Raw genomic sequence first — 12,807 nt, 5'->3', positions numbered from 1 at the left:
TCATACTCTTGACTGGGTCTCCTGTCATTTGGTGGAGGGTTGTATATTACTGCTACTACTATTCTTGGTCCTCCCATTGTTATGGTGCCTGCTATGTAGTCTCTGAACTCCTCACAGCCCGGGATGGCCATCTCCTTAAAACTCCATTCCCTTCTCATGAGTAGGGCCACTCCGCCTCCTCCTCTACCTTCCCTCTCTTTCCTTATTACTGTATGTGTGTGTGTGTGTGTGTGTGTGTGTGTGTGTGTGTGTGTGTGTGTGTGTGTGTGTGTGTGTGTGTACTCGCATAATTGTACTCACCTAGTTGTGCTTGCGGTGGTTGAGCTCTATCTCTTTGGTCCCGCCTCTCAACCGTCAATCAACAGGTGTACAGGTTCCTGAGCCTATTGGGCTCTATCATATCTACATTTGAAACTGTGTATGGAGTCAGCCTCCACCACATCACTTCCTAATACATTCCATTTGTCAACCACTCTGACACTAAAAAAGTTCTTTCTAATATCTCTGTGGCTCATTTGGGCACTCAGTTTCCACCTGTGTCCCCTAGTGCGTGTGCCCCTTGTGTTAAATAGCCTGTCTTTATCAACCCTGTCAATTCCCTTGAGGATCTTGAATGTGGTGATCATGTCCCCCCTAACTCTTCTGTCTTCCAACGAAGTGAGGTTCAATTCCCGTAGTCTCTCCTCGTAGCTCATACCTCTCAGCTCGGGTACTAGTCTGGTGGCAAACCTTTGAACCTTTTCCAGTTCAGTCTTATGCTTGACTAGATATTGACTCCATACTGGAGCCGCATACTCCAGGATTGGTCTGACATATGTGGTATATAATGTTCTGAAAGATTCCTTGCACAAGTTTCTAAATGCCGTTCTTATGTTGCCAACCTGGCATATTATTGTTGGGTGTGTGTGTGTGTGTGTTGACAAACCCCTATGTGACGCTTGCAACCCTAAATATAACATAAACTAATCTGGAGACATAACAAGGAGACCAAGCAGTTAGTTAAAGACCGAGTATATGGTTAGGAAGCCCATTATCATCCACTCCCAGTCCTCTGACGGGGCAGCTGAAGCTCCTCTCAAGCGGCCACCGACTCACATCCAAGCTCCCTCTCCGCCACCCATACTTACCTCTGTATCCTGCTCCAGCCGGGAGAACAATTCTCATACACTTGTTCAGGCACTGAATGATTCCTTGCAAAAGTGTCTAAATGCCGCTAGCATTTATGCTAGCCAACCTGGCATACGCTGTTGATGTTATCCTCTTGATATGAGCTTCAGGGGACAGGTCTGGCGTGATATCAACCTCCAGGTCTTTCTCTTTGACTCATGAAAAATTTCATCTCCCAAATGATACCTTGTAAATGGCCTCCTGCTCCCTACACCTATCTTCATTACATTACATTAGCTTGGGTTAAACTCTTAACAAACATTTGTTCGACCATTCTTTTAGTTTGTCTAGGACTTCTTGAAGCCTCAAGCAGTCCTCCTCTGTCTTAATCTTTCTCATAATTTTGGCATCGTCAGCAAACATTGAGAGGAATGAGTCTGTACCCTCCGGGAGATCATTTACGTATATCAGAAACAGGATAGTACCGAGTACAGAGGCCTGTGGGACTCCACTGGTGACTTCACGCCATTCTGAGGTCTCACCCCTCACTGTAACTCTCTGCTTCCTATTGCTTAGGTATTCCCTTATCCACTGGAGCGCCCTACCAGTTACTCCTGCCTGTTTCTCCAGCTTATGCATCAGCCTTTTATGGGGTACTGTGTCAAAGGCTTTCCGGCAGTCCAAAAAAATGCAGTCCGCCCATCCTTCTCTTTCTTGCTTAATCTTTGTCACCTGATCGTAGAATTCTATTAAGCCAGTAAGGCAAGATTTACCCTCCCTGAACCCATGTTGGCGATTTGTCATTGGCGATTGGAGAGAAGTCCCTTCTCTCCAGATGTGTTACTAGATTTTTTCTCACGATCTTCTCCATCACCTTACATGGTATACAAGTTAAGGACACCGGCCTGTAGTTCAGTGTCTCCTGTCTGTCACCCTTTTTGTATATTGGGACCACATTCGCCGTCTTCCATATTTCTGGTAGGTCTCCCGTCTCCAGTGATTTACTATACACTATGGAGAGTGGCAAGCAGAGTGTCTCTGCACACACTTTCAATACCCATGGTGAGATCCCGTCTGGACCAACAGCCTTTCTCACATCCAGATCCAATAGGTGTCTCTTGACCTCATCTCTCGTAATTTCGAACCCTTCCAAGGCCGCTTGGTTTACTGCCCCCTCTCCTAGCGCAGTGACCTCACCATGTTCTATTGTGAAGACCTCCTGGAACCTCTTGTTGAGTTCCTCACACACCTCTTTACCATTCTCTGTATACCTGTCCTTGCCTCTTCTAAGTTTCATTACCTGTTCTTTCACTGTTGTTTTCCTGCTGATGTGACTGTGGAGTAGCTTTGGATCGGTCTTGGCTTTGCTTGCTATATCATTTTCATAAATTTTCTCTGCTTCCCTTCTCACACTAACATACTCATTCCTAGTTCTCTGGTATCTCTCTCTCTCTGCTTCCTGGTGTTCTGTTATTCCGGAAGTTCCTCCACGCCCTTTTGTTCAGTACCTTTGCTTCCATACATGCCCTGTTAAACCATGGATTCTTCTTTTGCTTCTCGGATTTTTTCCTTTGGGCTGGGATAAACCTGTTTACTGCCTCCTGACACTTTTGGGTGACATAGTCCATCATGTCTTGTACAGACTTAGCTCTGAGGTCTGTGTCCCATGGTATATCCCTTAGGAAACTTCTCATCCCCTCATAATTTCCCTTTCGGTATGCCAGCCTTTTGTTTTCTAGTTCTTTTTGGGGGGAGATAAGTCCTAGCTCTACCAAGTACTTAAATATCAATACACTGTGATCACTCATTCCCAAGGGCGCTTCCATCTTAACCTCCCTTATATCCCACTCATTAAGGGTAAATATCAGATCAAGCATAGCTGGTTCATCCTCCCATCTCATTCTTGTCGGTCCCTTGATATGCTAGCTTAGAAAGTTTCTTGTTGCCGCGTCCAGCAGCTTAGCTCTCCATGTATCTGGTCCTACATGCAGGTGTCTGTTCTCCCAATCAATTTTCCCGTGGTTGAATTCCCCATGATTAGTAGTCCAGATCCATTCCTACTAGCGAGAGACGCTGTTCTCTATGTTAATGGTGGCCATGTTGTTTCTATCATATTCCTGTCTGGGTCTTCTATCATTTGGTGGCGGGTTATATATGACTGTGACTACAATTTTTTGTCCTCCAGTTATTATTGTACCTGTTATATAGTCACTGAAACCTTCACAGCCCTGAATAACCATTTCCTCAAAATCCCAGCCTTTTCTTACCAGCAGAGCTACACCACCACCTCCTCTTCCTTCTCTCTCTTTCCTCACAACACAGCAGTCCTGTGGAAACACTGCATTTGTTATGGTTTTCGTCAGCTTTGTTTCTGTGAGTGCTATTATGTCTGGGTTTTCTTCAAGTACCCATTCTCCAAGTTTGTTTTATAATCCCATCTATGTTAGTGTACATCGCCTTGAGACTCACTTTCTTCTGTCCCTTCTCTTGTTCCCTTCTTGGTGAGCGTTCTGCTGATGGTGGAAGCTGTTCGTGTGTGTGTGCGTGTGTGTGTACTCACCTAGTTGTGTTTGCGGGGGTTGAGCTCTGGCTCTTTGGTCCCGCCTCTCAAATGTCAATCAACAGCTGTACAGATTCCTGAGCCTATCGGGCTCTATCATATCTACACTTGAAACTGTGTATGGAGTCAGCCTCCACCACATCTCTTCCTAATGCATTCCATTTGTCCACCACTCTGACACTAAAAAAGTTCTTTCTAATATCTCTGTGGCTCATTTGGGCGCTCAGTTTCCACCTGTGTCCCCTTGTACGTGTTCCCCTTGTGTTAAATAGACTGTCTTTATCTACCCTATCAATTCCCTTCAGATTCTTGAATGTGGTGATCATGTCCCCCCTAACTCTTCTGTCTTCCAGCGAAATGAGGTTTAGTGTCCGTAGTCTCTCCTCGTAGCTCATACCTCTCAGCTCGGGTACTAGTCTGGTGGCAAACCTTTGAACCTTTTCCAGTTTAGTCTTATCCTTGACTAGATATGGACTCCATGCTGGGGCTGCATACTCCAGGATTGGCCTGACATATGTGGTATACAAAGTTCTGAATGATTCTTTACACAAGTTTCTGAATGCCGTTCGTATGTTGGCCAGCCTGGCATATGCCGCTGATGTTATCCGCTTGATATGTGCTGCAGGAGACAGGTCTGGCGTGATATCAACCCCCAAGTCTTTTTCCTTCTCTGACTCCTGAAGAATTTCCTCTCCCAGATGATACCTTGTATCTGGCCTCCTGCTCCCTACACCTATCTTCATTACATTACATTTGGTTGGGTTAAACTCTAACAACCATTTGTTCGACCATTCCTTCAGCTTGTCTAGGTCTTCTTGAAGCCTCAAACAGTCCTCTTCTGTTTTAATCCGTCTCATAATTTTAGCATCGTCTGTAAACATTGAGAGAAATGAATCGATACCCTCTGGGAGATCATTTACATATATCAGAAACAAGATAGGACCGAGTACAGAGCCCTGTGGGACTCCACTGGTGACTTTACGCCAATCGGAGATCTCACCCCTCACCATAACTCTCTGCTTCCTATTGCTTAGATACTCCCTTATCCACTGGAGCACCTTACCAGCTACACCTGCCTGTCTCTCCAGCTTATGTACCAGCCTCTTATGCGGTACTGTGTCAAAGGCTTTTCGACAATCCAAGAAAATGCAGTCCGCCCAGCCCTCTCTTTCTTGCTTAATCTTTGTCACCTTATCGTAGAATTCTATGAAGCCTGTAAGGCAAGATTTACCCTCCCTGAACCCATGTTGGCGATTTGTCACGAAGTCCCTTCTCTCCAGATGTGTTACCAGGTTTTTTCTCACGATCTTCTCCATCACCTTGCATGGTATACAAGTCAAGGACACTGGCCTGTAGTTCAGTGCCTCTTGCCTGTCGCCCTTTTTGTATATTGGGACCACATTCGCCGTCTTCCATATTTCTGGTAGGTCTCCCGTCTCCAGTGACTTACTATACACTATGGAGAGTGGCAAGCAAAGTGCCTCTGCACACTCTTTCAGTATCCATGGTGAGATCCCATCTGGACCAACAGCCTTTCTAACATCCAGATCCAGCAAGTGTCTCTTGACCTCCTCTCTCGTAATTTCGAACTCTTCCAAGGCCGCCTGGTTTACCTCCCTTTCTCCTAGCACAGTCACCTCACCTTGTTCTATTGTGAAGACCTCCTGGAACCTCTTGTTGAGTTCTTCACACACCTCTGTCATTCTCTGTCCTCGCCTGTTCGAAGTTTCAATACCTGTTCTTTCACTGTTGTTTTCCTTCTGATGTGACTGTGGAGTAGCTTTGGTTCGGTCTTGGCTTTGTTTGCTATATCATTTTCAAAACTTTTCTCTGCTTCTCTTCTCACCCTGACGTACTCATTCCTGGTTCTCTGGTATCTCTCTCTGCTTTCTGGTGTTCTGTTATTCCGGAAGTTCCTCCAAGCCCTTTTGTTCAGTTTCTTCGCTTCCATACATGCCCTATTATACCATGGATTCTTCTGTTGCTTCTCGGATTTTTCCCTTTGGACCGGGATGAACCTGTTTACTGCTTCCTGACACTTTTGGGTAACATAGTCCATCATACCCTGTACAGACTTATCTCTGAGGTCTGTGCCCCAAGGTATTTCACTTAGGAAACTTCTCATCTGTTCATAATTTCCCTTTCGGTATGCCAGCCTTTTGATTCCTAGTTCTTTTTTGGGGGAAATAAGTCCTAGCTTTACCAGGTACTCAAAGTTCAATACACTGGTCACTCATTCCCAAGGGCACTTCCATCTTAACTTCTCTTATATCCCACTCATTTAGGGTAAATATCAAATCAAGCATTGCTGGTTCATCTTCTCCTCTCATTCTTGTTGGTTCTTTGATGTGCTGGCTTAGAAAGTTTCTTGTTGCCACGTCCAGCAGCTTAGCCCTCCATGTTTCTGGTCCTCCATGCGGGTCTCTGTTCGTCCAATCTATCTTCCCATGGTTGAAGTCTCCCATAATTAGTAGTCCAGATCCATTCCTGCTAGCAACAGAAGCTGCTCGTTCTATTATGTTAATGGTGGCCATGTTGTTTCTATCATATCAATCTATCATATCATATCAATAGCCTGTCTTTATCAACCCTGTCGATTCCCTTGAGAATCTTTGTGTGTGTGTGTGTGTGTGTGTGTGTGTGTGTGTGTGTGTGTGTATGTGTATACACACACACACACACACAGGCGGGCCGAAAGAGCAAAGCTCAACCCCCGTAAAACACAACTAGATGAATACACCGCCGGAGAGTGACCAGTGAAGCTGTAGCGTCCTGCATGTTGCATCATGTGGTCACATTAGAGGCTAAAACACCAGAGATGTCACCATAAAGTTATCAAAAGCTTTAGATTGAACATCAACAACAACGAAGACATCCCACCATTGCTATTCAGCCGCTCCGTAAAAAATGCAGCGGTTTTAACCTACCCGGAAACGTACGAAATCAAGCAGTTCCCCCTAACCCATCTCGGAAAGAGGCGCTCAGAACGTCGATATCACGGTGGTTTCACCTTAACCTAAAATACCGCCGTAATTTGAACGTATCTGTATCAACCGGATATAACTTTTCGAACGAGGGGTTCCCTTTAAATAGTGACGTCACAGGCCATCTGAGTGGACTTGGGCAACAATGCCATGAGAAGGTCTAGGTAGAATGGTACACATGGTTGCTGATTTTGATGTGAATGAGAGTGAATAATCAGGGGGGGGGAGCGTCAAGCCATTACGACTATATAGCACTGGGAAGGGGTCAGGATAAGGATTTGTGATGGGACAGGGGGAAGGAATGGTGCCTAACCACTTGTGGACGGTCGGGGATTGAACGCCGACCTGCATACACGTGGTATTGAGGGGCGGTACTGAGAGGGGCCCCTTAGCGAAAAGACCAGAAAATGGCGGACGGGGGAAATCGTGTTGGAAAGGAACTTAGGGTTTTAAGTTATTTTTCACTGGACCACAATGAGATGAGCCACAATTCAAGCTTGATTAACTTGCTGGATGTCGTAGTGTTGTTCCGAAGGACCTACGAGGTAGTTATATATAGTGTCTGTGTCTTGATTTCCGAATACACTTTCGTCTCTTTGATTCTATTAACTGCCCGCCAAACACACACCTAAACTACGACGTTGGTACAACGTTCGAACAAGTTTTAACACCACCTAACCAGTTATAACAACCAATATAGCAAGTTGTAACAAAGTTCTAATACGTCATAAACACGTTAAGTCAAGATGTAACAACTTTATTACAAGTTGTAACAAGCGGAAAATAGAGACAGTTACGGTTTGTGTTTCCAGGGTGGACCGTTATATAATATAAACGATGCTAGACTAAGGTGCATTGTACATATTATGATATATCTGATTCTTGTATATTAACGAAAGTACAAGGATATGTGGGAGTTCCACTGGGTGATTCTTTGCATTTTGTGTCAATATATATATTTTTACCGTGGCACTACATAGGTGCTTCTGTGCACCTTTGGGATTTCCCCGGGACATTTATCAGTAGGCTGATATAGTTATTAATTATATATAATTATAATTAATATAATTATTAATTATAAATCCCTAGGAAGAGACGACCAAGTGAAACTACATACAGGACAACAACCCTAGCCAGATTCACGAAGCAGTTACGCAAGCACTTACGAACGTGTACATCTTTCCTCAATCTTTGACGGCTTTGGCTACATTTATTAAACAGTTTACAATCATGAAAACTTGCCAGTTAACTGTTGTTATTGTTATAAACAGCCTCCTGGTGCTTGGGAGCTCATTAACTGTTTAATAATTGTAAACAAAGCCGCCAAAGATTGAGAAAAGATTTACAGGTTCGTAAGTGTTTGCGTAACTGCTTCGTGAATCTAGCCTCTGGTTAAGACGGTCGAACACGACACAAACCTTCACGAATTATTTGGGTTTTGTCCCAGTCCAAAATTTGGTCTTGATCAACGTCCAAATCCAAAATTTGGACTTTGGCAAATGCCAAGTCCAACAATTGGACTTGGTATTTGCCAATATTAAGAGGGGTGATTAGTGATACTTTTTTCTTTGACAATGAGTGGTATTAACATATTAATAGCCATTATAAGCCGATGCATTGTTAACGTCAATATTACGGCGTTATAAATTTCCCTAATGCGTCGCATTTTTAACGGATTGGTGCATTCCGTAGACGCACTGGGTGTGAGGACACGTTTATAAGCCTCTCCCCTAATATCTAATGTCTAATTCCCCCTAATTAATGTCTAGTGTTCCCTAATTACTTCAATTGATTAATACTTGATAGCAACACTAATACTACTACTAATACTACTAATATAATTATTAGTAACACTTATAATTAACAGTAAAGTGTTAAATAATTAACACTTATACATTGCCCGAGTAATGGGAAAATATATGGACAAATATATAATTAGTAAATAAGTAAGTATATAATATAAGTAAATAAGTATATATATCATATATATACGTATACGTAAGTATATATATGACAGTAGCTGTTGATCAAGAGGCAGGTGTTGATCAAGACGCGGGTGTTGATCAAGACGCGGGTGTTGATCAAGACGCGGGTGTTGATCAAGACGCAGGTGTTGATCAAGACGCAGGTGTTGATCAAGACGCAGGTGTTGATCAAGGCGCGGGTGTTGATCAAGACGCGGGTGTTGATCAAGGCGCAGGTGTTGATCAAGACGCAAGTGCTGATCAAGACGCAGGTGCTGATCAAGACGCAGGTGCTGATCAAGACGCAGGTGTTGATCAAGACGCAGGTGTTGATCAAGACGCGGGTGTTGATCAAGACGCGGGTGTTGATCAAGATGCGGGTGTTGATCAAGACGCGGGTGTTGATCAAGACGCAGGTGTTGATCAAGACGCAGGTGTTGATCAAGACGCAGGTGTTGATCAAGACGCAGGTGTTGATCAAGACGCAGGTGTTGATCAAGACGCAGGTGTTGATCAAGACGCAGGTGTTGATCAAGACGCAGGTGTTGATCAAGACGCAGGTGTTGATCAAGACGCGGGTGTTGATCAAGACAAGTGTTGATCAAGACAAGTGTTGATCAAGACAAGTGTTGATCAAGACGCGGGTGTTGATCAAGACGCGGGTGTTGATCAAGACGCGGGTGTTGATCAAGACGCGGGTGTTGATCAAGACGCGGGTGTTGATCAAGACGCGGGTGTTGATCAAGACGCGGGTGTTGATCAAGACGCGGGTGTTGATCAAGACGCGGGTGTTGATCAAGACGCGGGTGTTGATCAAGACGCGGGTGTTGATCAAGACGCGGGTGTTGATCAAGACGCGGGTGTTGATCAAGACGCGGGTGTTGATCAAGACGCGGGTGTTGATCAAGACGCGGGTGTTGATCAAGACGCGGGTGTTGATCAAGACGCGGGTGTTGATCAAGACGCGGGTGTTGATCATGACGCAGGTGTTGATCATGACGCAGGTGTTGATCAAGACAGGTGTTGATCAAGACGCGGGTGTTGATCAAGACGCGGGTGTTGATCAAGACGCGGGTGTTGATCAAGACGCGGGTGTTGATCAAGACGCGGGTGTTGATCAAGACGCGGGTGTTGATCAAGACGCAAGGTGTTGATCAAGACGCGGGTGTTGATCAAGACGCGGGTGTTGATCAAGACGCGGGTGTTGATCAAGACGCGGGTGTTGATCAAGACGCGGGTGTTGATCAAGACGCGGGTGTTGATCAAGACGCGGGTGTTGATCAAGACGCGGGTGTTGATCAAGACGCGGGTGTTGATCAAGACGCGGGTGTTGATCAAGACAAGTGTTGATCAAGACAAGTGTTGATCAAGACAAGTGTTGATCAAGACAAGTGTTGATCAAGACAAGTGTTGATCAAGACAAGTGTTGATCAAGACAAGTGTTGATCAAGACGCGGGTGTTGATCAAGACGCGGGTGTTGATCAAGACGCGGGTGTTGATCAAGACGCGGGTGTTGATCAAGACGCGGGTGTTGATCAAGACGCGGGTGTTGATCAAGACGCGGGTGTTGATCAAGACGCGGGTGTTGATCAAGACGCGGGTGTTGATCAAGACAAGTGTTGATCAAGACAAGTGTTGATCAAGACAAGTGTTGATCAAGACAAGTGTTGATCAAGACAAGTGTTGATCAAGACAAGTGTTGATCAAGACAAGTGTTGATCAAGACGCGGGTGTTGATCAAGACGCGGGTGTTGATCAAGACGCGGGTGTTGATCAAGACGCTGGTGTTGATCAAGACGCTGGTGTTGATCAAGACGCAGGTGTTGATCAATAATTGATCCTCGTCTTCTCATAGTAACGGTGTGCACCAACGTTCATATATTGACGTATTAGACGATTAGAAAGAATTTGTTACCACTCAATTTGGACAACCCGGAGAACGTTTTTTTTTTTTTTTGTATATGTAGGTAATAAAATATATATGTGTATCCTAGGCCTAATATAGTACATATATGTACTAGGCTAGGCCTAGGAATATTTGTTAGCTGTATTTTTATTTTCCAGATTTTTGTAAAAGGTTTTAGACCCAATTATATTTTATAATTGTCAATTACGACAGTATATGTACGATAGTCCATATAGTTATAAATAAGTCTTAACAGCAGTATTGGCTGGTTTTCGGGTGGCTGATCAATTTTGAGCCTAAAATGTAATCATGATATCCTAGGCCCAGGAGGCAAAATGTTCGCACGTTATCCTTGTATTGAAGCTGATGAACACGCTTTTTGCCGGTGGGAGCTGGGCAGCCTATCCTTCAGAAGTGCGTGAGAGCCACTATGGAGAGCCACTATGGAGAGCCACTATGGAGAGCCACTATGGAGAGCCACTATGGAGAGCCACTATGGAGAGCCACTATGTCGGTTAAATATAACAACTTTACGGTTGTAACTCTTCCAGACATAACGCTGTGTGATAGTAGAATACTTCAAATGGATACAAAAAGTGAACCAGTAACCGTAGTGTAACCTGTCCTCTTAAAAATAACGTCGCTTTTGGCCGTTTGTCCGTATGGCCGAATATGGACGTAATTTGAAAATGAAAATAAATTTGGGATTTTTTTTTTCAACAACAGTAAGTTAAGGGTCCTCTGATAGGTTAGTTGGGCAGGGAATTCTCATAAAGTTTCAAAACGGTATGGAAAACGTTAATGGAAAGTTGCCTCTTCTAAGCTTGCCGAGTAAGCCGGACGACTCAAACAGAAAACGGAACACTACGTCACTTTTGTGAGTCGATTTCATTTCAAATTACGTCCAAATTTGGCCATAGCGCGCATACGAGCCAAAAGTGACGTTATATTTAAGAGGACGGGTTGTACCAAACCTGTTATTACTGTATTACCAAACTCTGGTCTTAACCAACTACCGCGTTACAGCTTGTTCCCCCTCTCCTCTTGGTCGTCTCTTCTCCTTCCTCGCTTGTTCCTTCGTTCCTTCCTCGCTGTCATCTTTCTTCCTCTGTCCCCTCGACCCTGTCATCTTCCCTCATCCTCAGGCGTATTCTCCCCTCGGAAGGTGTCATCCGTTTCCCCTTCCTCTCCATCTCCTCTATCTCCCCTTCCTTATCCATTTTTCTCTCCCCGCACCCCTCAACCCTCCCATCTCCCATCTTCTCAATCGTTACAAAAAGGAAATAATGAAAAATGTTAGGACTGAAGGCAGAGCTGGAGGCGGGGGGAGTAGATTGGTTTTAAATTGGCAAAAACAGATTAAACACCAGGCTGCAATATGCCTTAATCGAACATTTTTTTTGGCCCAGCTTATCAAAATTGGTCCCCCCCCCTCAGCTTTATTAATTGTAATTTGGCCTTGACGGAGATTAAAGGAGAAGACCAATAATTGCCTCGTTTTGTCTCTCTCAAGCTATAGTTTTTGCTTTTATTATGTTCTTTGTATAAACTGTGCGCGTGAAGTGTTGGTACGCCTGACAGTTGGGTGGACAGCGCTTCGGATTCGTAGTCCTGAGGTTCCGGGTTCGATCCCCGGTAAAGGCGGAGACAAATAGGCAAAATGTTTCTTTTACCCTGATGGCCCCCTGTTACCTAGCAGTAAATAGGTACCTGGGAGTTAGACAGCTGCTATGGGCTGCTTCCTGGGGATGTGTAACAAAAAGGAGGCCTGGTCGAGGACCGGGCCGCGGAGACGCTAAGCCCCGAAATCATCTCAAGATAACCTCAAGATAAGATAGCTTGTATAGTAATGATGTGTTGAGTTTACAGATATGTCGTGATGTACCATCAGAAAGTTTACACGTATACTAACGAGTTTGTTCAAAACGGGAGTAAAACTTGTCATTACTGTCTCGTCTCCGTGTTTTATGTTTGTTCAGAGGGGAAAGGTTTTTATAGTTCAAAACTGGAAAGGTTTTTATTTGTTGAAACGGGACAGGTTTTTGTTGCTAATCAAACCTAACCACCATCCTAGGCCTAATTCACGCTGAAGCCTAATATAGTGTACACACACACACACACACACACACACACATATATATATATATATATATATATATATATATATATATATATATATATATATATATATATATATATAGTTCAAATAAAACAAATATATGTGTACATACAAAAGAATGGGGGGTGGTAGAAGATAATATTAGTGTTCAGTGAGAAACCACTGA

At 44.2% G+C, this 12,807-nt stretch overlaps 1 protein-coding gene across 1 annotated transcript; it reads left to right on the top strand.

Annotated features, from left to right (window-relative positions):
* The first annotated feature begins 7,058 nt into the window (after positions 1 to 7,058).
* Positions 7,059 to 9,769, top strand: LOC138366865 (ovarian abundant message protein-like). Its single transcript, XM_069328153.1, has 3 exons — positions 7,059 to 7,196; positions 8,690 to 9,175; positions 9,272 to 9,769. Exons 1-3 carry the CDS (start codon positions 7,059 to 7,061, stop codon positions 9,767 to 9,769), a joined length of 1,122 nt encoding a protein of 373 aa, XP_069184254.1.
* The last annotated feature ends 3,038 nt before the right edge of the window (positions 9,770 to 12,807 follow it).

Source organism: Procambarus clarkii, chromosome 20, assembly GCF_040958095.1.
Source record: "Procambarus clarkii isolate CNS0578487 chromosome 20, FALCON_Pclarkii_2.0, whole genome shotgun sequence".
NCBI lineage: Eukaryota > Metazoa > Arthropoda > Malacostraca > Decapoda > Cambaridae > Procambarus > Procambarus clarkii.
The sequence above is the reverse complement of the archived record's forward strand: the minus strand, read 5'-3'. Positions and strand labels throughout refer to the sequence as shown.